Source organism: Haliotis asinina, chromosome 7 (assembly GCF_037392515.1).
Source record: "Haliotis asinina isolate JCU_RB_2024 chromosome 7, JCU_Hal_asi_v2, whole genome shotgun sequence".
In the NCBI taxonomy this organism is placed as follows: domain Eukaryota; kingdom Metazoa; phylum Mollusca; class Gastropoda; order Lepetellida; family Haliotidae; genus Haliotis; species Haliotis asinina.
In genome coordinates this window covers 40,428,901-40,451,183 of record NC_090286.1, presented here as the reverse complement: position 1 = coordinate 40,451,183, position 22,283 = coordinate 40,428,901, and the positions used below count along the sequence as shown (strand labels likewise).

General features: G+C 40.0%; 1 protein-coding gene across 1 annotated transcript; it reads left to right on the top strand.

The window, feature by feature from the left end:
- Positions 1-8,028: 8,028 nt before the first annotated feature.
- On the top strand, positions 8,029-9,243 carry LOC137291995 (cysteine-rich, acidic integral membrane protein-like). The gene has a single exon (XM_067823548.1). The coding sequence runs from the start codon at positions 8,029-8,031 to the stop codon at positions 9,241-9,243; it is 1,215 nt and encodes a 404-aa protein (XP_067679649.1).
- The last annotated feature ends 13,040 nt before the right edge of the window (positions 9,244-22,283 follow it).

Here is a 22,283-nt window from a genome sequence, read left to right as displayed (position 1 = left end):
CTCACGTTCCAAGGAATAACCACTCTCGATTCCACACGGTGAAAAAGTAAAATGGTTGCTAGCATTATTTGAATAGATTACTGAAAGTGATGCCACCAGGTGTTCTTAGAAACGGAAAGCATCTCCTGCTTTGCATAAACCTGTATTATCATTCATTTGCTCCTGATAATCACATTGATCCCACCTCTTTGTAGAACATGGTTAACACGTCTTTCTGTGCGTGTGTACGTTTTTACGCCGCTTTTAGCAATATTCCAGCAACATCATGGGGACACCAGAAATGGACCTGACGCGATGTATCCGTGCGAGGCGTGGCGACCTAAGGCTTTGAAAATTTGGCTACCTCAACCCGCGTTCTCTTTAAATAATCACGTTGAATTAATTTCTTTGTATATGTGATGGAATGGAAATGAAGTTGAAGTTATCATTCGCGGAGATCATTGTAATATACTTTATCGCGATCTTCCAGTGTGCATCAGGCTACAGTGACGTGCATGTGTTATTATTTGGATGAAGGTGTTTGTGTGTAATCATGCTGCTGAGAGATATCCATGTGATAGCCCGCTGCGTGGAGGCATGTGTGATTATACCACATCAAAATACGTATATTGTTATGTTTGTGGAAATATATGTGCAATCATATCCATTGATATATTCGTGCAAACACGTTGCATTAGAGCGAGTGTGTGAGTGAGTGGGTGACACACTCATATCAGAAATGAGCTTCACACGTTGTGCCCATGTGGGGAATCGAACCCGGGTCTTCAGCGTGACAAGAGAACGCTTTGAAATCTAGGTCTCTGGTCCACCAAAAAGCTGGTTAAAACCATACTCCCCCAGTCGCGATCTGCATCCTGAGACATTTAAGACTGATATATGTGTATATCATTCACCACATACATATATCTGTTACCTGGCGAATTCACGTAGGAATATCTATGTGTAATAAACCTGCATGGAGAAACATGTGAAATGGTAATGGTTGCACCTGCCTTATTGAAGTAATTTCAGGCTTATCTGAGATTATTATCTGATTATGTTTAATCAATCATGGTCCTTTCTAAGGCAATATCAGTTTCTAAGTCTTTCTAAGACAAGACAGTGTGTATTTGTGAGGTCTTAGATCACTGTCCCAGTGACAAAATGTGTACCTTTTTTCATATTTTAAACACGAGTATTTTAGAGTATTTTACTGTAATATTTTAATATAATTTATGTATATATTTATATTGTCCACTTTTATTGTAACATCATTTTCAAACTTGTCAGGTTATTATTCATGTAACAACATCTAGTTGCCAGGTAAACAGCTTGTAATTAATATAGCTCACCTTGCCAACCGCCAATTCAATTAATTAGTATTATTTCATAGTTCTCCATGCCATTGTTTTACAAAATCATGTAGTTAGGTTTAATTGTTAAGTTAAAAGTCTAAATTATAAATAACTTAAATGAGTGCTGAGGTAGTTTCCTTAGCTGCGAAGACCTATAAAAGTCGGGTCTGTGTGCAACCTATGTCACACTTCCAGAATAAACTGTGGAAACTACATCAGCGACTCCTCATCTTTAACTATTATTTTATTGTGTTTTAAGGGTTCTTAGTGGTGAGAAAGAGCACATTCTCATCACCATAGCGGAACCTACAAGATGTGTAATCTACATTAGGCCGTCAAGGGCTTTATGCAATCAGTCATGATACAAAATGCGGCACAGTGTGTTACAGAGAGATGTGTACCGTTTACTGAACCAAGTAAACCACCTATATATACGCTATTGTATCGTTTGCTGAACACTGAACTACACACAGTTCTCCCGTACAGCGAGTGCGTAAGTGAATATTGTTTTACACATTGTACCCTTGTGGGGGACGGATCACGGGTCTTCAGACTCACGCTTTAGCGCTTTAATCATTCGGCTACCCTACCCTCTCTCCCACACAGTGACTTACAATGAATAGGATATATATCTGAGACTGGGGTTTGTGTCTCTCTGATGTATGGTATTCTACACAGTATGTGATAACATGTAGCATATAAGCTGCCGCTCCATCTAGAGTGTGGGGCGATGGGTAGCTCAGTTGTTAAATCGTTCGTTCGTCACGCCGAAGAACCCATTTCGATCCCCCACATGGTTACAATGTATGAAGCCCATTTCTGGTGTCCTCAGCTGGAATATTGATGGAATATTGCAAAAAGCGGCGAAAAAACTATGCACCCTCACTCTCACTACCTAGAGTGCACATTGGTGGTCCACACCTCTCGGTATGTATAGTTGCCTTCCTTGAACCGCTGCTCGTAGTTTTCAGTAACTGTCCACCAGTATTTATCCAGCATTCAAGTCTTACCACCAATGTTATAATGTATGTTTATACTGCGTGGACTACATGTGTGTTAGGCTAAGTCTTCAGCGACCCATGCTTGTCGGAAGTGACGACTAACGTGGACTACATGCAAAGAGGTCACAGGCACATTTCACATGTGTAAAACAACTAACTATATATGAGGAAACAAACGTTTACATTTATTTGGTGAAAACAATGATTAAGCACAATTTAGTGCAACATTTTCTTCAAATACTGATGTATTAGTCACATATCAGGAAATGGACCTGAAGGGCTTCATCCCTCTTTGGGATTCAAACTCAGATTATATGCACGACAAAATAACATCTGCTCTCCCAACCTAAATGCCAGGCATCAATTCAAAACATTAAGAAATTCAAGAACCGTACCGTAGGCTCCAACAAACCTAATCGTTTGAACGACTTCTCTTAAAAAAAACACAACTGTGAACGTCTGCATCAGTGAACATAAACAAAATGAAGCTTGCTACATTCTAGAAACCCAATAATCCTGCATAAAAAAGTCAGAAACAATTATTTCCTTTTGCTGTACGTTCAGCTACCGTGACGCTTCTTGCCCACACGCGGTGTCCCCTGATAGTGGCGGGATTAATAATGTAGGTACCTGAGACACCCTTCACTGAGTCTTAAGATTAAGTTTTTATGACAGTACTCATACACCCCGCGTCCTGTGTAAAATGCGTAGGGTTACACGTTTGAGTTAATCGATTTAGAATAGCTTTAACGTTTTTCGTGCATGTTTGAAAAGCTAAACAATTATTACGTTCCATTTCAATGTTCAGGGTGGATACAGCGTTTAGGGAAGGGGTTTGGGGAGGTGCACAGTTCAGTTTCACCTTTTCCCACGGGGGTTCACAAGTTAATTCATAAACTTCCTGGCACGGAAAATGGGGAGTGAAGGGTGTGGATGGGGGGAGGTAGACGAACCCCTTCAAAAATGCAACACACACACGCCATCCTACCCGCTATGATGTTACGTGGCGTTTATCGTAATAAACTCTCAGGGCAGGGTTTGTTTTTGAGAATCTGTACTGCATCATGCTCTAGAGGGACTTCGCAGCACCTGTCCCAGGATTTACGCATGGATGCCAAACTTCAATATAAGGGACCCACGCTTTGTGGACAGACGTATTCCCCAGACAGAAGAAACAGCCGCCACATAAAGAAGTGTTGAGGTCTTGGATTAACGTTATAAGGCCCGGGTTATTTTGTTGAACACTTATGACCAGTCTTTCTGTGCATATTTGAGAAAAAAAAGTTAACTTTTGTAAATGCCGGAAAACGTGTCAACTTTTCTCAGACTTATGTGAAATTGTGGAATTTTTACATTTTTGACAATTAGTTGATTAATGAAAACCGTTTGTAGTGGTCTAAAATCGACGATCAAATTCAAATTCTAATCCGTGCAACAAATAAATTTAAATATACATGTATATTAATAATCTATCATTGATCGTATAAGCTAACGCTGGTTACTGGGATATCAATCAAAGAATCCCTAATTTGTAACAATTCATTTACTGAGGTACTAAGTGAGAGATAAAGACAGTGGTTTAAGCGTTCGCTCGTCACTCCGAAAACCCTTGTTCGATTCCCCACATGGGTGCAATGCGTTAAGCCCGTTCCCTGAGTCCTCCACTGGAATATTGCTGGAATATTGCTAAAAGCGGCGTGAACAAATCGATGCTCACCCACTCAACCTTTGAATTACGTTTACTAGGCCAAATCAAAATGAGGAGGGGAACAAGCTACAATCCTACAACTATATAGATCACTGGTCTGCTCTAAGCTTGATAAAGGCTCACGGCAGGGCCTGTAAAAACAATCTGAAACTTCTTAGTTCTGTCCACCAGCAAGGTTTTAGACTTTGTTTTGGATGTTTTAGAACTTCTCCCCTTGACAGTCTCTGTGTTGAAGCTGATGAACCGTCTCTTGATCAACACCTCAGCAACTAGTGAGGCAACAAGTTAACTTAACTCTAACACTGGTTAAGAAATCAGAAACCAATGACTTACAATATAAGCTAGAACACAAACAGTTAAAAGCTAACTATTGTACATACCAACCTTTAATTACAGATGGATCCAAGGATGGTGTCGCAATTGCTCCTGCCATTGTCACTGGATTCAGAACAATACCTTCTCGACTGCCAGATCTCAGCTCAGTTTTTACAGCCGAAGCAAACGCTGTATTAACAGCCTTAAAATGTATTAATAAATCCCCCAAACATAAGAAATATAGAATCTATTCAGACTCTCTTTCGTTCCTTCAGGCTATTAACAATCTTTCTTGCAAACATCCTCTTCTAATTGAAATAATTGAATTATACAATGATCATTCAAGCAAAAAAGCACTAGAATTTGTACTTTACTGAGGAAGTGAAATCCCAAATATGACATACATGTATGTTGCATTTGACCACTTCCTAAATGGCATCGTGTAATCAAAGCTTTCGGCCGTGGGAGCCGTGCCAATTCACACGTATCAAAGTACTTATTAAAGTACTGTAAAATTATTGTCCTTCTGAGAGGATAGCTAAGTGCAAAACATTCAATGAACAGTAAAAAAATTGAATTAGTAACTAAAATTGTTAATGGCTGTATCCTCGAGAGGGGTGTTAAGTACTGTAAAATTATTGTCCTCCTGAGAGGATACCCAAGTCCCAAAACATTCAATGTACATAAAAACTTACCACTGTTTTTAATGATAGAATATGTGTATTTTTAATTTTGGGCTAGCTGTGCCTAAATTTCTAACAACAGAAGGGATATGGTAAATCAGCTGGGGCCCATGCAGGAAGCAAATGTACACTAAGTTGTAACACCTCTTCAGTGGATTTCAGTTACAGGGCATCTAGATATTTTATAAATGCTTCACACTTGATAAGATTCCTATCATGGACTGTTTGTCATATCCATCATTGTATATATAACTCGGACGTGTCAGCCAAGTGTGGGGGACAACCAGTAGGGACTGCAACAATGACTAGGGTTCTACGTGTGTAAGAGTCGACTAAATAGATCAGGCTAGGTGACTTGCTTTGTCGTCGTCGAGTCGTAGCGTGAAACAATCCCCTTGATTTCCATCACTGGATTGTATGGTCCAGATTTAAATTAACCACCATCTAATAAAGCCTGTATTCAATAAACAAAAGAAACACAAACAGCATAGGTCTAATTTCAAACTGACCACTGTTCGAATTTTTTACCACTTCATGAAGCCGTCGAGCACGGATACAGACACACCAATGGTCATTTGAAAATGTTCACCATCACACCTGGGGTAGCGAATGAGGATTGCTTGTATATTACGGCCACAGGTTATAATAACATCCTGAAGGTGATATTTTACTGGGTGACTGTGAATGTGTTTTATCGACATCTATAATAAACCGGTCGTTAAACCTGTGACGATTTGTTAAACCTGTGACCATTTGTAAAACCCGTGGCCAATTGTAAAACCTGTGACCATTTGTAAAACATGCTAAGTGAAGTCGCCGTCGCTGTCTTTCCGACAATGCTCCGACTTGTAGACTTTGTGTTGAAGGCTGCCTGATATCACTGATAATAAGGCATCTTGAATAGCGAGTATCGTGAAAAGTCTCTTTAGAGGTTTATTCTCTACCTGTAAGCAAGACGTGTTGAATCTTTCTTCCATGAATTTTCATATACATTGTATGTATACGTGTATCAAAATTATTGTCACTATGCTGACGTCTCTCATAAATCATATTGGCTGAACGAATTGGTGTTGCTTGGATCTTGCTGTTGGTGTTGTTGCTGGTGTTGGTGTTGGTGTTGGTGTTGGTGTTGGTGTTGGTGTTGGTGTTGGTGTTGTGTTTCTTCTTACACTTACTGAATATGGCTTTACGACACCTTTATCAGTATTCCTCCCATTCACGGAAGTGGAAACTAGAAATGGCCTTCACACATTGTACCCATGTGGGGAATCGAACCCGTGTTGGGCACATGTGTGACCAAACACTATAGCAACACTGCAGCCACCGCTACCACCAACATCGCCACCACCGTCACCACCAACACCAACACGGTCACCAACAACACCACCAACACTGAGGCCGCCGCCACGAAGGTCCACACAACCCATCTCCACCAATGTCCGAAGTGTTTAAGAAATCGCTTTTGTATGAATAAATCAACAGAGTCTGGACAAGCCATGGCTTCTTCGTTTGCAGTATCATCCGTTACAAGTACCGTAACACTGTGCTGTTTTATTCATACCCTTTGAACCGTTAAGAAACAAGCGGTTTCATATAACCACTTTCAAAAAGATGCTGTATTATTGACTCAAAGAAGACTGCATCCTCTTAGCATCAAACAAAGGCTGACCTCGCTATGCACCGTAAGCAATATGGATTAAAGATACAGTTCGCTTAACGACTTGCATAATTCATGGCACTAACAAACAAGACGTTAATATCACTAAACCTTGTTGTACACGTGTTCGTCTGTTAATGGTGGCAGATTAATTAGAAAGTCAATTTGGTAATTGTAAACGTCTTTCGTGTATATTGAAGAAAACTGTTTTTCTGGTATAGCGCTGTGTCACGCATGGGTGAAGTGAAGATTATTTAGGTAGTTATGACGAGAGGCCATGCTTTAAACCTCTGGAACACTCTCTAGAACTATCAGGGGACTATTTCTAGCATGGGACCTATGGATACGATCTGTTTCTGCTCAGTGGCAATTGTGGTTAGTAATCAAAACTAGAAACCGTGTTAAAAGAAGATACTATTTACTGGTTAATTGGTGCATCGGATTGTGTGTTTGCACTACAGCACTACATACAAAGTTTGTAACACAGTCAGCTATCCCATGCACATCAGTGAGTATCGTGAATTTATATACCCTGGAGCCATTTGCACTCCATGTAAATATATATACGTATGCAAATAAAATACACATGTGCAAACTAGTCCATGTGGACACAATTTACACACCACGCATATTTGCACTGGAAGTAAATTTGCATCTGATTCGACTCGGGTGTAAATATACTTTTACACATGTGCAAATTTGCATGGCAAGCAAATTGGCCCATGCGAACGCATAATAACTTTGCACATGTGCAAAATAAACATATGCATGTCTCGAAAGATGAACTTTCATAAACTTATATAGAGGCCAGAATTGCATAAGATCCATTTACAATTTTGGCGGGAATTGTTGTCGTCTCCCTCACAGTGCTTCTTCGTGCATAAGACTTCCAAAATGACAGAGAGAGTCAAGAGGCGGGGCGCGTCCTGGTCAGACGATGAAACACTAGCCTTAAACTAAAATGCTTTATGGTTCAACTTCTTTATTATACAAGGTCACAACGTTTTGAGACAGTTCCTAGTCTCTTCTTCACTTCACCCGAAGAAGAGACTATCAACTGTCTCGAAACGTTGTGACCTTGTATAATAAAGAAGTTGACCCATAAAGTGTTTTTAGTTTGATTCCACCAACTTCTAAATGCCTTTGAAACAACAAACACTAGCCTTGTTGAACATCTGATAGGGGTTACATGTGGAGGAAAGCCTAGATGATCCTAAAACCAAAAATACAGGTATTTACAGGACTATTTCTTCAGTCCTTTAGGACTATGGATTTCAAAAGACACCAGAACAATGTAAAGAACAATGCATACTCTCAAACAAGCTACAGGATGTGTAAGGGAAAACTGAAGAAGAATGGTAGAGGCCGTTCACTCTGCAAGCATTTTGAGAAACTTGATGAAATATTGGGATCTCCTGTGAAGATCATTGAAAACTCTGCAATAGATAAAACCCATGATGACATAGGTACTGATGTGTCTAGTGATACAGAGGTTGGTCCTGATGCAGAAGTGTCTGATGTTACTGGTGAAACAGAGGTTGGTCCTGATGCAGAAGTGTCTGGGGTTACTGGTGAAACAGAGGTTGGTCCTGATGCAGAAGTGTCTGATGTTACTGGTGATACAGAGGTTGGTCCTGATGCAGAAGTGTCTGATGTTACTGGTGATACAGAGGTTGGTCCTGATGCAGAAGTGTCTGGGGTTACTGGTGATACAGAGGTTGGTCCTGATGCAGAAGTGTCTGATGTTACTGGTGAAACAGAGGTTGGTCCTGATGCAGAAGTGTCTGGGGTTACTGGTGAAACAGAGATTGGTCCTGATGCAGAAGTGTCTGATGTTACTGGTGAAACAGAGGTTGGTCCTGATGCAGAAGTGTCTGGGGTTACTGGTGAAACAGAGGTTGGTCCTGATGCAGAAGTGTCTGATGTTACTGGTGAAACAGAGATTGGTCCTGATGCAGAAGTGTCTGATGTTACTGGTGAAACAGAGATTGGTCCTGATGCAGAAGTGTCTGATGTTACTGGTGAAACAGAGGTTGGTCCTGATGCAGAAGTGTCTGGGGTTACTGGTGAAACAGAGGTTGGTCCTGGTGCAGAAGTGTCTGATGTTACTGGTGAAACAGAGGTTGGTCCTGATGCAGAAGTGTCTGGGGTTACTGGTGAAACAGAGATTGGTCCTGATGCAGAAGTGTCTGATGTTACTGGTGAAACAGAGGTTGGTCCTGATGCAGAAGTGTCTGGGGTTACTGGTGAAACAGAGGTTGGTCCTGGTGCAGAAGTGTCTGATGTTACTGGTGATACAGAGGTTGGTCCTGATGCAGAAGTGTCTGGGGTTACTGGTGAAACAGAGGTTGGTCCTGATGCAGAAGTGTCTGGGGTTACTGGTGAAACAGAGGTTGGTCCTGATGCAGAAGTGTCTGGGGTTACTGGTGATACAGAGGTTGGTCCTGATGCAGAAGTGTCTGGGGTTACTGGTGATACAGAGGTTGGTCCTGATGCAGAAGTGTCTGGGGTTACTGGTGATACAGAGGCTGACAAAAAGGGATAACAGTCTTCCTTCTGACCACGAGCAAGAGCCAAGACCTGGAACCAGTGCAGATAACCCTGAAACAGAGGATGCTCCTCTAAAGATTCAGTCACCACGAAAGCGCTCATTGTTTTCAACTAAGGTTAATGAGCAGGCATCACAGAAATGTTTTTTGCTGTATGGCTTCAGAAGCCATTTTGTCATAGGGTAGGCTCCATCTCCGAGTATAACAGTTGGGAGATTAAAATCTCTTCCTGGAGGGTTTACCCTTTTGTGAAACTGAGGAAACAGTTTTCCAGACTCGCCTTTGTGAAATATTTCTGAATTTACAAAGATTCTAGCGTCATGGACACGACCTGGACAACCGATGTTTATATCACGGAATACATACTGATGATCACACATGACTTGCATTAGAATTGAGTAAGAGCCTTTTCTGTTCAAGTAACCACCGTGGGCTTCTTTTGGGGTACTTGATGGGTATATGTGTGCCATCTATGGAACCAGAACAGATTGGAACATTCCATCGCCTTTCGTAACCTTGGATTACAAGATCCAGCTCCTCATCCTTGGGTAAGATAACATAGGTCTCCAGTAAGTGATCCACTAGGATATGGCATACTGTTGACTTGCCCATGCCAAACAGGTTAACCATAGTATGGATCCATTCTGTATCTGTTCCTCTGCTCTAGAACCAGGTTGTTACATGGTATCCTTACATGGGAAAGGTCAGAGACTGAATGATCACATGGCAACAAGTTGTTTACCCCCCTAACAATACAAACACACACCTTTTTCTTCATGCGAACGCATAGTAAATTTGCTTTTGCATATGTATGTAAATATACATTAGGGTGTAGGCTTACACATGTGCAAATCATGTACCATGCGAACAGAGCTTTAATACTAGTAGTGAAAGGGGACTGAAATTATTGGTATCGCGGAACGTCCTCAGTTCCTTGTCAAGAAAATTAACAGTTACTATTTCTCTTGAACTTGGATCGACTTTCGGGGCTCGATCGTATGACCCTCCTTTAAACCAGTCAGATTTCACCTACTATGTTAATTGATTTTGCTTCAAACATAACGGAGGTGGCCGGTCAAGACGTTTTGATATCTATAAGCTTTACAAACAAATCAAGACATTCTAGATTCTGGACATGTTCATGAGGAAGTCAAAGGAATGTACTTACTAAAACAGACAAAGCTGCTTGTATGTTGCACGTCATCGTATGAGCTTTACGTCAGTTTTCATACCTTTGGCACTGGCAATTTTTTAACATTTAGTTGACGGGATACCGGGATCGTTTTTGCACAAAGAGACCGTAAGCCTAGTTTAACATGGAGTAAACGGCATGCTCTTTTTGTATAGGCGGGCCTTGGCATCAAAATATCTTCGTTTTATCTTTCTTTGTTTCGTCAGATATTTTTTATTTTTAGGCTTGATTATAGTGGAAACTTCGCAATAACTCTCTGAAATGTTCGTCATCTCCTTGCAGTCAAAGTATGGTCATTTTTACAGTTAAGATATATAAGCACTAATAGTAATTCTATCCCAGTAGGCATCCTGATACCATGCTTGACCTGGACAATGTTCACACGGAGTGAACGTGTCGTAAGAGGCGACTAACGGGATCCGATGGTCATTCGCTGGCTTGGTAACACGTGTCATCGTATCCCAGTTGCGTAGATCGATGCTCATGCTGTAGGCCACTGGATTGTCGTATCCAGTATATTTACAGACTGTCGACATATAGCTGGAATATTACGGTGTGAAGCCACAAACAACAAACTCCCTCAAGGTTGCGATGTACATCCAAACATGGAATCCCAATGAAGACTTTCTAAAAAGGAGTTAAACATCAGTTAAATCATCATGAGTTCTCTCAGGATACTAACGACGGTCAAACTGGGCTAAATACTCTGACAGGTACATTTCAATATAGTGTTGTACCCAGGTGTTCGTAAAGGTCACGACAAAGCCTCAACGAGGTGAATACAGTTTTACGCCTCATCTAGCAATATTCCAGCCATATCACGGTGGTGGGCACCAGAAATGGGCTCCACACATTGTACCCAAGAGGGGAATCGAAACCGAGTCTTCGGCGTGACGAGTGAACGCTATAACCACTGTTTTATGAAGAGACTGCTTGATTTATCATAAAGGCCAAGATAAATTTTGTAGGACTATGAATACACTTTAGTCAAGGATCTTAGTCACTGGAGATGACATGAGATTTCTGCTGCTCAAGCAGTTCACCTAAATCTTGTTTTCATTTCGTTTTGCGATAGTTCATGTTAACACAGGTTTATTTTGGAGTTTAATCTGAATGAATCACTGACATACAGTAATAAGTACTACATAAGGATAGAGCATTGAAGTGCATTCTGTTAAAGAAAACAACACTAAACATGAAAATCATATGCATGTTGTACTGTTTCCTTTGTTATAGTGTTCCCAAAACGTTGTTGCAATACAGTACTTCAATTAAACATTCTACATTCTATTAGTCTCGAGTAGTATATCAGGTTCATTATCTGTAGGGCATTGGCATACAGCCATATACAATAGGGACGGGAAGCCTGAAAGTATGGTGTAACGCTAACTGAGAAGATGACAGCTGTTATGAATTAAAGATGCATGCACTTGGGGAGAAACATTCCAGTCAGTATATCACAATATATATTGCAATATCTCTTAATTTTTTTTAATGTTTCGCAGTATGAGAATCAAGGCAATATCCAACCCTAGTTATAACAAGAAGTGTCTTTGAAGTGAGTCGATGTGTGAATAAAGTTTTAGACGCGGTGTAGAATATTTCACCAGTATCACAGCCACCTATGTGGGAAATCGAGCGCCTTCGGCATGACGAGTACCCTACTGCCCCCTTGTTATCCCCTGCAACGCGTTTTGTAGGGGTTATTAAAATACACCCCGTCCGTGTACATTTATCTTTTCCGGAGCGGAAGTCTAAAACTTTTCAGTGTTTCTTCACCAAACCTGACACATAGATTGGTCTAGTGGTGTACTGGTGCCTTTTGATAGTTTTGAATAAACTATTTTTGGCGTTTCCATGGCAAAAAGTGTGACTTAGACGTAAATTGGAGGTAATGCGGGGAATATAGATGACTGTGTCTTCTTCTTAAATTTAAAGAAAGGTGGGTGAGAGGAGGAATGCTGTTGTCGCTACTTGCTGCATACTAACTCAGTTCAAGCCAACTTTGTTCACGGGTCGAGATGACTGTATCGGGACCGTTCAACTTCGTCGGGTTACACTGAAACTTGACTAACGCTGGATGGGCTCTCACAACTAGTGCTGCTGTTCCTGGCGTATTTCTCTGTACTCTCCAGTCGAGACTGATGATTTCAGGGCCGCATCGCCGTTGACGCAAATGTTAAATCGGTATCAGAATGCTTACTTACACTATGCAGCAACTGACTACACACTGCATGGTATATATGACATGATAATAGAATACATACCGTAGGGTTTAAATGACATAACGACAGAATCAGTATACTACACACTGCATGGTTTACATAACAATAGAATAAACACCGCAAGGTTTATATGACATAACAATAGAATACACACTGCAAGGTTTATATGAGATAGCAATAGAATAGACACTGCATGATTTATATGACATAACAATAGACTACACACTGCATGGTTTATATGACATAACAGCAGAATCCACACTGCAAGGTTTATATGACATAACAATAGACTACACACTGCTAGGTTTATATGACATAACAATACAATACGTACTGTAGCGTTTATGTGACATAACAATAGAATACACACTTTAGGGTTTATATGACATAACAATAGAATACACACTGTATGGTTTATATGACATAGTAATAGAATGCATACTGTAGCATTTATGTGACATAACAATGGAATACACACTTTAGGGTTTATATGACATAACAATAGAATACACACTTTAGGGTTTATATGACATAGTAATAGAATACATACTGTAGCATTTATGTGACATAACAATGGAATACACACTTTAGGGTTTATATGACATAACAATAGAATACACACTGTATGGTTTATATGACATAGTAATAGAATACATACTGTAGCATTTATGTGACATAACAATGGAATACACACTTTAGGGTTTATATGACATAACAATAGAATACACACTGTATGGTTTATATGACATAGTAATAGAATACATACTGTAGCATTTATGTGACATAACAATGGAATACACACTTTAGGCTTTATATGACATAACAATAGAATACACACTGTATGGTTTATATGACATAACAATGGAATACACACTTTAGGGTTTATGTGACATAACAATGGAATACACACTTTAGGGTTTATATGACATAACAATGGAATACACACTGTATGGTTTATATGACATAACAATGGAATACACACTTTAGGGTTTATATGACATAACAATGGAATACACACTTTAGGGTTTATATGACATAACAATGGAATACACACTGTATGGTTTATATGACATAACAATGGAATACACACTTTAGGGTTTATATGACATAACAATGGAATACACACTTTAGGGTTTATATGACATAACAATGGAATACACACTGTGGGAACTTATGTTATGTAGCAATAAAATGCAAACTGCTTGGCATTTAGGATATGCAATAGAATACACACTGAAGGGTTTATATGACATAACAATAGAAAAATACGGCTTGAGTTTATGTGGCATAGCAACAGAATATATACTGCGGGAGTTTATGTGATATAACTACTTAATACATACTAATAGGATACTGTGTGATATACCACATACATACTGCAGGGGACTACATGTTATAACATTGAATACATACCGCCACAAATTATATGACGCAACATTAGAATACATACTGCGGGAGTTTATGTGTTATACAATAGAATAGTGCTGCTTGAAATTATGTTATACAACATTGAATACATATTGCAGAAATTTATATGACATATCAATAGAATACAAAATGTGGGATTTTACAGAATACAGAATACACACTGAAGGATACTATGTGTATTAACAATAACATACATGCTGCAGGAGATTATCTTATAAAGCAATCAAATACACACTGAAGGGGTTTATATGACATTGCAATCGAATACACACTGAAGCAGACTATATCATATAACAACAGAATACATTCTGCCAGAGTTTATATGGCACAGCAGTAGAATGCATACTGTGGGATATAACATTGAATACATACTGCAGGAATTTATGTGATGCAACAATAGAATGCATACTGTGGGGGTTCAAATGATAAAACAATAGAATACATACTGCGGGAGTTTAAATGATATAACAATAGAATGCATACTGAGGGGGTTGAAATGATATAACAATTGAATGCATACTGAGGGGGATTAAATGATATAACAATAGAATGCATACTGAGGGGGTATAAATGATATAACAATAGAATGCATACTGAGGGGGGGTAAATGATATAACAATAGAATACATACTTGGGACGTTTACGTGATATAGCAATGAATACATACTATATGAGTTTATATGATACAACAATAGAGCACATATTGCAGGAAACTATGTATTATAAAAACAGAACATAAAGTGTGGGATATATAGAGGATACTAAACGACCTTCGCCGTAATACCATTTTTATTAGACCAATATCAAACAAGCGAAATCGAGTTTGATATTACATCTTTCACGAGGTTAATATACATGGATCAGTCAGTAAGTTTATATAAAGGTGCCATGTTCGCATAAGGAAAGGGGTTCACCTCTTCTTTGAGATACACTACCCTGCTCGTAATACGCTTAAAAGCGGTGCAATCAATCTTGGAATAACTTATGTACACCAACCTCCTAACTCGAAAACCGTATATGTATGTAACTGTCAAACCAGCCCTGTCGGGCTTATTTGAAGTTCTTAGTCCACAAGGACAAATTGAATGAAGCTCCCTGCAATCTATACTCGTGCTCTCTTTTCTCAGAAGATGGGGGTGTATCAAACACAAGCGAGGGGAAACGCGTATAAATACATTACACAAATAACTATCGTGTTTTCGCTGACTGTTTCATTTCACTCAAACTCAACGAATATTGAATGAGTAGCTTCAATGTAAGTTCTAACGCTTAAGTGCCCATTAAGCATACAAATACACCAGCGTCCAAAAGAAACGCCACCGAAAACAAATGATTATAAATTGACAAAATACTTATCACTCTGTTTGAAAATAGCTAAAAACACATCTCTCGGGCACAACATGTCAATGCCTAGAGAACACTTGCACTTGTATTTCGTATTTTGTAGAAGAAAAAAAGAATTTACACGCGTAAAATGGAAACTGTGCACAAAGTTACCCGTATCAAATTAGGGTATAAAAGCTGACCAGGTTTATTCATTTACATCATGCTAATCGATTGACAACCAGGAGCATGCCTTGTATAACATCAGAACAGAGGAAGATAGCAATCAGTGTGCCACAGATGGGAGCAGCACAAGAGCATGTGGCTAGGACCAAGGGGTGCTGCAAATCCAGCATCGCCACACTTATCCAACGTTTACGACAGACTGACAGTACTACAGACAGTGGTAGACCGACGTTCACTACCCAACAAGAACACCTGTATTTACATGTGTTTCACCTGGGGAACCAATACGCCTCTGTGACGTCATCAAGCGCCAACAGCTTTGGACGTCCAGTCTGCAGACACATTGTGGCCGGACGACTCCGCCAAGAATGACGTGCCAGAGATAGAAGGACCAGCACTGTGCCATACTGGCAAGCAGCGAAAGAGTGATCATTAGCGACCTAAGCAGATTCTAGCGCTTCAAGAGCTGTTCCCAGTTGAATACCTTTGGGACCAACTGGGACGTCGTATTCGGAAACGCAAAAAAATCAGTCACTGACGCGGAAACTTTTGCAGCTGCCCAGCACAGGGAAAGGGGCTGGACCCCTAATCAAAATGTCAGAAGACTCACCTACTCCGTTCGACGTCGGCTTGAGGCCTGCATCACTGCTAGGGCTGACCACGCCCGGTATTGAACAATATTCACTAGTCTGCCCAGAAAGTTTCCAAAACTCCCAGTCGAATTTTCATTGGTGAACGAATGTTGGATAATGCTCCACAGTGTCACTCATGTGATTAGATCACGAGCTGCGTTGTTTTTATTTTTGTCAGTCCATTAAATAGTGTTGCTGAATGATTGTATTTTACAATTAAACATTTATTGTTACCATAATTTGCTTTTGATTTATTTTAGACCAGAAAAATATTCTTATCGTTTCTTTTGGACGCTAGTTTCGTTGCATTTACCTTTGAGTATACATGACCTCACCCTTTTAAGTATGCATATGACTATCATATTACGTCAAATATATATCAAATAAACGTATTCCAAAACATTCAAAAACATTCATGCGTGTACTTATATGTAATGCATTTACACACATTCTACTGGTTTCTTCAAGTAGTCATATATTGTATTGGTTGGTGGCATAGCCTACAAGTTAACGCGTCACTCCCAAAAACCTTGTTTCGATTTCCCATAGATACAACATGTGATGGTGGTCGCTGTGATACTGGCGGAACTTTGCTAAAGACGGCGTGAGACCAGTCACACACATAATGGATTCGCTCGGGTCGAATCCGAGACTAGCAGATCGAGCCTTGTCTCTGCTGAGGATAAAGAGAAAACCAACTGCGTTAATAATATGCATCTACCAACGAAAATCAACGATGATACCAGGTGTCACCAACTATGCTTGTCGTAAGGGGCGATTAAAGGGATCGAATGGTCAGGCTCGCTGACTTGGTTGACACGTGTCATCGGTTCCCAGTTGCGCAGATCGATGTTCATGATGCTGATCACTGGATTGTCTGGTCCAGACTCGATTATTTAGAGACCGCCGCCGTATAGCTGGACTATTGCGTAAAACTCAGCTCACTCACTCACTCACTCACTCACTCACTCACTCCTGTACTCCATCTGTGTCCTCTAAACAAACCATTGTGCATAACCCACTTGTTTGAGGTGTATTGTTTTCTGGAGAGGCATGTAAACTGTCGGGCAAAAGTGTGTATACCTCAGTGTGATAAGTGACACTGAATGAAACAAGAGATGTTTATTCCAAGGCGATGTCTTTGAAACAGGAATCAGTGTGGTAAAATTGCTTAAAATGCCCGTCACGCTGAAGACCCGGGTTCAATCCCCATACATGGGTACAATGTGTGAGCCCATTTCTGGTGTCCCCCGCCGTGATATTGCTGAAATATTACTAAAGTGGCGTAAAATTAAACTCACTCACTATTACTCTGAGTTGGTCTATTTGGCCGTCAGTATCCATACATCGTTAAATAGACATATGCATCAAAGTAGGGGTAAAAAGTGTTGGAACTATGCGCAAGTATTTCAGCGTTGTTGTCTCTTGAACGGTAGAACATGATCATGTTACACAAGTCTTTGCTGTCATGGAGATTCTCGAACGTCAACAGCAACTGGCACATGTCAGTTTACACGTGATAAATCGGCTTCCTTTTCCGAGGAACGCCCAATACTTGCACACCTGAACCGGTAGCTGACACATAGGCCATCGTTCGCGAAATTAGGTAGGCCGTCGACCCAGACAATAGTGCGCTTTTGAGAACTCCTTCGATGTTTATGTCAGCGATTTACATGGCTGTCCTAGAATAAAAAGGATTGGCAATCATGCTTTGTACCTTAACCATATAAATACACGGATGAACGTTAGTGAAATATTGCTGAAAGCGGCGTTAAACCATACTCACTCACTTTTTGCAATCATTTCTACTGGATATGGAAAGTGTATTGTAGCCTAATTAAATATATGCGTTAGATTTGCATTAAATATTATTAAATATGCTTCACAGTTACAGAATAGTATCTGAACACATATAAAATAATTCTTTCAAATTAATGCAGACATAATATAATACATATATTTAGAATATGAATACATATCATGTGCAAGTGGAAGATAAAAGAAATTTCCTCAGCACGAATATTTTATTCTGCCATACGTTTAGTTACATCGCTATCCGTATACCGCGAGGTCGGGATGATGCAGCTGTACCGCGAGGTCGGGATGATGCAGCTGTACCGCGAAGATGCAGCTGTACCGCGAGGTCGGGATGATGCAGCTGTACCGCGATGATGCAGCTGTACCGCGAGGTCGGGATGGTGCAGCTGTACCGCGAGGTCGGGATGATGCAGCTGTACCGCGAGGTCGGGATGATGCAGCTGTACCGCGAGGTCGGGATGATGCAGCTGTACCGCGAGGTCGGGATGATGCAGCTGTACCGCGAGGTCGGGATGATGCAGCTGAGACTGAAGGCTAACATGTATAGGTGGACAATTCCGCCATTCATATCATATAGCGTGCATGTACGCGTGGCCTGAAGTTCTTGCAGGATCTACGCCCAGTGAGCAGGTTAATATTTCTGTTTAGGAGATAACATACTGTGTTGGAAAATCAGACGTATAAAACGATATTAAAATAGCTCGATTTTTTTTTTATTTGTTTCATTTCTCGCTACGCGTTCGGTTTTAAATCAAATTTAGAGCTATTATAATTACATTATATACTCCTGATTTTCCTAAAAATATGTTAATATCCATTCTATCATAACCGCGTTATTAAGATTTAAAAAAATACATACTGTGAATGGAAATAAGCATTCTCTTCCCACAGTGGTTACTTCTCACATCTTCCTACGTAATCTTTCTTCTAATACGACCCTTTCATGGTGCGAGTGTTCAAGACTTGTGATTGGAGGCAATCAGATTTAGTAGTGCAATCAGCGACCTTGTTTCAAAAGTGATCGTTCGAAAGATCTCGGGAATTTTCGGATGCATCGTGAAAGCTAGAACCCCTTCCCGAGCGCGATACTCAAATGTTTCTTCTAGACAGAACTCAGTCATGTCATGTTCTGATTGGACAGAAAAAAGGGAGATAAATCTGTTTTCATTTTTTGCCGTATATAACGGGATTATATACCCCTGAATGACCTTGATTAACCTATCACAATCCAGCATTTGCTGACGTCATGGTAGAATTATACCGTTTACTATGACGTTATAAGTGTCATGTTGTACAGACGTGTCCGCGGTGTCTTGTTGACAGAAATGTATGTAAGTTACATTTTATCAGTTTCTAAATGGCATTATAGAGCTGTGCCAATTTCGCTCTTCTGAGAGTGGTGCACAAAGTACGTGGTCCAGATTTCCATTTTTGTGGAAGCGGTGGCGGTTGGGCGATTTATATTTAGATCTTGTGTGTTGATGGTTGGGTGCCCGACGTGGAGTGGAAGACAAAAGTAACTAGAATGTGCACTTACAAAGAAAGTGTAATCCGGAAATAACACATGTTACATGCGAGAGGTAGGTCCATCCGCATTAAATGAACTCCAGACAAACAAGTAAATGCAGCTGCAGGCGTACCCGGCAGGTTCCCCAGGGGTAAAACGTAGCAGAGCACAACGGGAACGTGTGTCCCTTCTGTATAAAGATCCAATAGGGAAAGGTTCGAATCCCTGGTTCGTCCAATACTTTGAGGCCCTCTGTTCAGTACCTGGCAGAGTCATAACAAAGAATTCAATAAATAAACAAACGGACGCTTGTTAAAGCACTACTTTAGGGTCCCTGTTCAATAAATCAACGAACGGAAAACGGTTCAGTGTATTCACACCAATATTAAATGGTCCCCGTTATTTTTTATTAGCGAACGAGTGCAACAGTTCAATGTCTTTAAACCAATATTACAGTGTTCCCGTTCCATAAATGAACAAACAAGAATCTGTTCAATGTATTTAAACCAATGTCACGGTGTCCCCATTTAATACATGAACAAACGAGAACCTGGTCAATATATTTAAACCAAATGTTACAGTATCCCCGTTTAATAAATGAACAAACGAGAACCTGGTCAATGTATTTAAACCTATTAATGTTACAGAATCCCCGTTCCATAAATGAACAAACGAGAATCTGTTCAATGTATTTAAACCAATGTTACGGTGTCCCCGTTTAATAAATGAACAAACGAGAACCTGGTCAATGTATTTAAACCAATGTTACGGTGTCCCAGTTTAATAAATGAACAAACGAGAATCTCTTCAATGTGTATAAACTAATGTTACAGTGTCTCCGTTCCATAAATGAACAAACGGGAATCTGTTCAATGTATTTAAATCAACGGCACAGGGTCCCCGTTTAATAAATGAACAAACGGGAATCTGTTCAATGTATTTAAATCAACGGTACAGTGTTCCCGTTTAATAAATGAACAAACGAGAATCTGTTTAATGTTTTTAAACCAATGTCACGGTGTCCCCGTTTAATACGTCCAGTGAAAATCCGTGTTAGACTTGATCTTCACCAACCCAAGTGGGGATCAAGTGGTCCGGTTCTCTGAATTTGTTAAAACATGTGTCGTATCCCAGTTGCGTTGACCGATGCTCACGCCGTTAATCACTGGATTGTCTAGTCCAGAATCGATTACTTACAGATCGCCGCCATATAGCTGGAGTATTAGAGCGGCGTTAAACAACGCAATAATCAACCCCGTTTAATAACAGAACAACTGAGCGAACGAACGAACGAAAGAACGAACAAACGAACGAAAGAACGAACTATACTGTGTAACTGAGTGTAAATGTAGTTAACATGAACACACAAGTACAGTGTCATATGGTCAGTGTAGTTCAGGCTTCCCCGTTATTGGGCGCCAATGATGTGTTTATTCTATGATAAAGTGCCAATGCTATTTACTCTATGATGCCGTGGCAGTGTTATTTAGTCTATGATAACGTGAACTCTTTGAAGGATAGATGCTGACTGATGCTAAGCTCACACTGGTGCTACTGTATAGAAAGGTGAGTTATGAGGTATATAGGAGGCAGTCCAGTGATATTGCAGTCACGTGTGCGTACGTGCGTGCTTTCAGCAATAATCTAGTCCGTGACGACGGTTTGTAGATAACCGCGTGTGGGCTAGACAAACCATTGATTGACAACATACATGCGAGCAAACATGTTCATAAGTTGTAAATCATTGAACAGATGTTACAATCACAGACAGTGGGCTGTAAACAATGTTGAATTTGAAAATGGAATAATTTATGACAGGTTTATTTTACAGATAAAACGCCACTTGCGAGTAGTGAGTTCTCCCTAATACAGAAATAGGTAAAAATATTTTGCCAGGCATTATCTTTCCAAGGATTCCTCGTATGTTACATTTGTCCTATATGACATGCTTGAGTTGTTCCGTTAACCTGCAATGTCAATTTTACAACAGTACAAGAGTGTTTAAATATCTACGTCATGTATCTGGGAAACAACAACAAGAAAATGTGGGGGTTTTTTTTCAACATGAAATTTCAAGATCATGGCTCTTAGTTCTTGTTTTCGAAAAGAACATTTGGTGAAATATTTGACATTTTTAAGAATATGGCCTACACAAGTAAATATACTGAACACCAAAATATTTACAGTAGTCAACAAACATAAACTTGTTTATGCAAACTGTTTGATTGACGTGTGCTACTGGTAGTAAAGGACATGTTTATGCTTTACGAGAATATCGGGTGTTATCCCCAGTTACCCACTCAAGTACATTATGGATTTTACACAACGCACAAAAATACCGACAGCAATTCTATATCACACCAAGAGTACATGCTGCAATCGGTGTCTGCCATTTCATGTCTCAGTCATAACCTTTGTCTACACGAACAATGAATCATTCCAGACTCTGAAGACATCACCCGAACGTTCAGACATTACACCAGAACTTGACAGAGCTTTCACATTACCTACAAAGACCCGCAGATTGATGGGGTCCTCTGGAGCCGTTGTTGTAAGTACCAAGGTACATTTCATCATTATTGTGCTTATTACGACCATACACTCCTAATTGTCCCTCTATGATATTTCACATGTCCATATAAATCATTTGGTATCTTTATGAAATAAATGAGGGAAAGTGTGTGAGCGAGTGTGTTTTACGCCTCTTTGGGGAATATTCCAAGAA